Source organism: Apium graveolens, chromosome 6 (assembly GCF_009905375.1).
Source record: "Apium graveolens cultivar Ventura chromosome 6, ASM990537v1, whole genome shotgun sequence".
Lineage (NCBI taxonomy): Eukaryota > Viridiplantae > Streptophyta > Magnoliopsida > Apiales > Apiaceae > Apium > Apium graveolens.
This window is the reverse complement of record NC_133652.1, coordinates 262,866,130-262,868,414: the sequence shown is the minus strand read 5'-3', so window position 1 is coordinate 262,868,414 and position 2,285 is coordinate 262,866,130. Positions and strand designations below refer to the sequence as shown.

Sequence of the window (2,285 nt, the reverse complement as noted above, 5' to 3'; positions counted from 1 at the left end):
CTTTTGCTCGCCAGTCTGCCATCGTATTATAAGGTGCATATAGTCTTCACAGTAAATTTGACAAGAATTAAGCAATCAAATATTTGGTAGAAAATTTGCTAACATGGTTCCCGTCTTTCCGGACATTAAGGCGACACATGGTTCCCGTCCTTCCGGACATTGAGGGAATTGGTTATATTGAAGGTGATAATACATCTAGGAGAGCTACACAAGCCATAATAGAATTCAACCAGAATGAGAAATATTGCTTTTGTTATGTCTGGCCATATGCTTATGGAACTATCATGAACTACAATTTTATATTCAAAAATCCTTCGACTCAGGTTTCGTTCATAACTTGTCGACACAGTAGCTATTGAATAGATTGTAGCAGGGCTTATTTATTGTGCACGGGAATTACTCCCTACTATTACAATCACAATCAAGAATATCTTTATATTACCGTTACAAAACAATGACTTCCCAATGAAGCAGGACTCTGGCACACAAAAAGACAGACCTCCAAGTTCTCCTTCGATAAGAACAAACAATATTACTCAAACTTATGTATGCAGAAAGAAAAGGCTTTGAACTTAGTCGGCTCTGGATTGGCCAGCTCTTGAAGACAAAATGATGCCAACAATGAGACCATACAAGGCTAGAGCTTCAGCGAAAATGAGAATAAGGATCATTCCAACAAAAAGCTTCGGCTGCTGTGCATTAGCCCTGCAAGGCACAATAAACTTTTGAGCACAAATCAATCAAAGCAAACCAGAAACCGTCTTCCCTTCCCCTAAATACCATACTAATTACTAAATCAGGTTTTTCTTCTACTCGCCACACCGGCTATTCCTGTCTCATGTTAAACAATAAGTGCAATTAATATCCTTTTGTGACTGCTACAAGTTTGTACAACGCGTAGTATGCACATAAGCTTACTTTGATACTAGTAACAAATTTATTCACCATTTTTCTAATTAACTATCCTTACTCTTTGCGGCGAGCTGCTGCTACTCATTCCCATTAATATCCACAAAGAATTAGATGTACGTACACATCACTAAGGATAATTTATTCACTTTGAAATCAAAAGAAAAATTACAGTACCTAACACCAGCATCACCAACAATTCCGATTGCCATACCAGCAGAAAGTCCAGCAAGACCACAAGCAAGCCCAGAGGAGAGATGCGCATATCCATCAAAAAGATAGTAAGACTTCGCCTTGGGATTAATTCCTGTACTAATAATAACAGCAATAATCAAACCATAGATACCCAGCACACCAGCCATAACCACCGGCACAATTGACTTCATCACCAACTCCGGTCTCATCACTCCCATTGACGCCACTCCTACACCACTCTTAGCTGTACCGTACGCTGCCCCCATACCTAAACCAATAACAATCCAATACAAGCATAAAAAAACAGAAAATACAAAAACCCTTCAAAATGAGTATATAAGAGACAATATATGATACATCAAACTGAATTTTGTCTTTTATTGTCCAATACACGACATCTTTACAACTAGAATTCTTACACATCCATTCTATTACAACTTAAAATCATAGATGCATACAAACATATATACACTAACCCTATTCAGGTCAAATCCAAATAATAATCGGAAAAGTGTGACAACTTCTAAACATAAACACAATAAGCAAAAACAATACAAACTAACAACATGGTTACATTTAAATTAAATAACAAAATCAAGATCCAAACAATAAAACCAAAAAATAATCAGAAAAAACGTAAAAAAAATAAATAATCAGAGAATTACATACATGAGAAAACTAAGGCAGCAGCAGCGCCAAGGAATCCAAAGAAGGGGGCAGTTTCATCACCGCTGAATGCTGTTGACATCTCTTTTCTTCTTAGTGGAAGCTGATTTACAAACTGGGGTGAGTATAAATTGATTGGATCTGAGGAGAGGAGGAGAACTAACAATTATATGATATTGTTTTTAGGAAAAAATGACAAAAATACCTCTTTTTTTAGAGTTTGTCACAAAAATACCTCTTTTTAAAATTTTAGCCAAAAATACCCGTCTAATACGCATTTTTCAGTTGGGTATACTAATATGCATTTTAAAAATGAGTAATTCGTATTAAAAAAAATTGAAAAAAAAAATAAAAAATAAGATACGCATTCACAAAATGCGTATCACCCATTTGATTATGGTGATACGCATTTGTGACATGCGTATCACATGTTCTTCTCTTTTTTTTTATTTTTTTTTTAATTTTTTTTAATTTTTTATGTAATACCTATTTTTCAGATGTGTAATAGATTTACC

The 2,285-nt window shown here is 35.0% G+C and overlaps 1 protein-coding gene across 1 annotated transcript; it reads right to left on the bottom strand.

Annotated features, from left to right (window-relative positions):
• Positions 1-280: 280 nt before the first annotated feature.
• LOC141667269 (V-type proton ATPase 16 kDa proteolipid subunit) lies at positions 281-1,928 on the bottom strand. Its single transcript, XM_074473688.1, has 3 exons — positions 1,774-1,928; positions 1,087-1,372; positions 281-705 (listed from the first exon to the last, which is right to left on the bottom strand). Exons 1-3 carry the CDS (start codon positions 1,850-1,852, stop codon positions 573-575), a joined length of 498 nt encoding a protein of 165 aa, XP_074329789.1. The 5' UTR covers positions 1,853-1,928; the 3' UTR covers positions 281-572.
• Between the last annotated feature and the right edge of the window lie 357 nt (positions 1,929-2,285).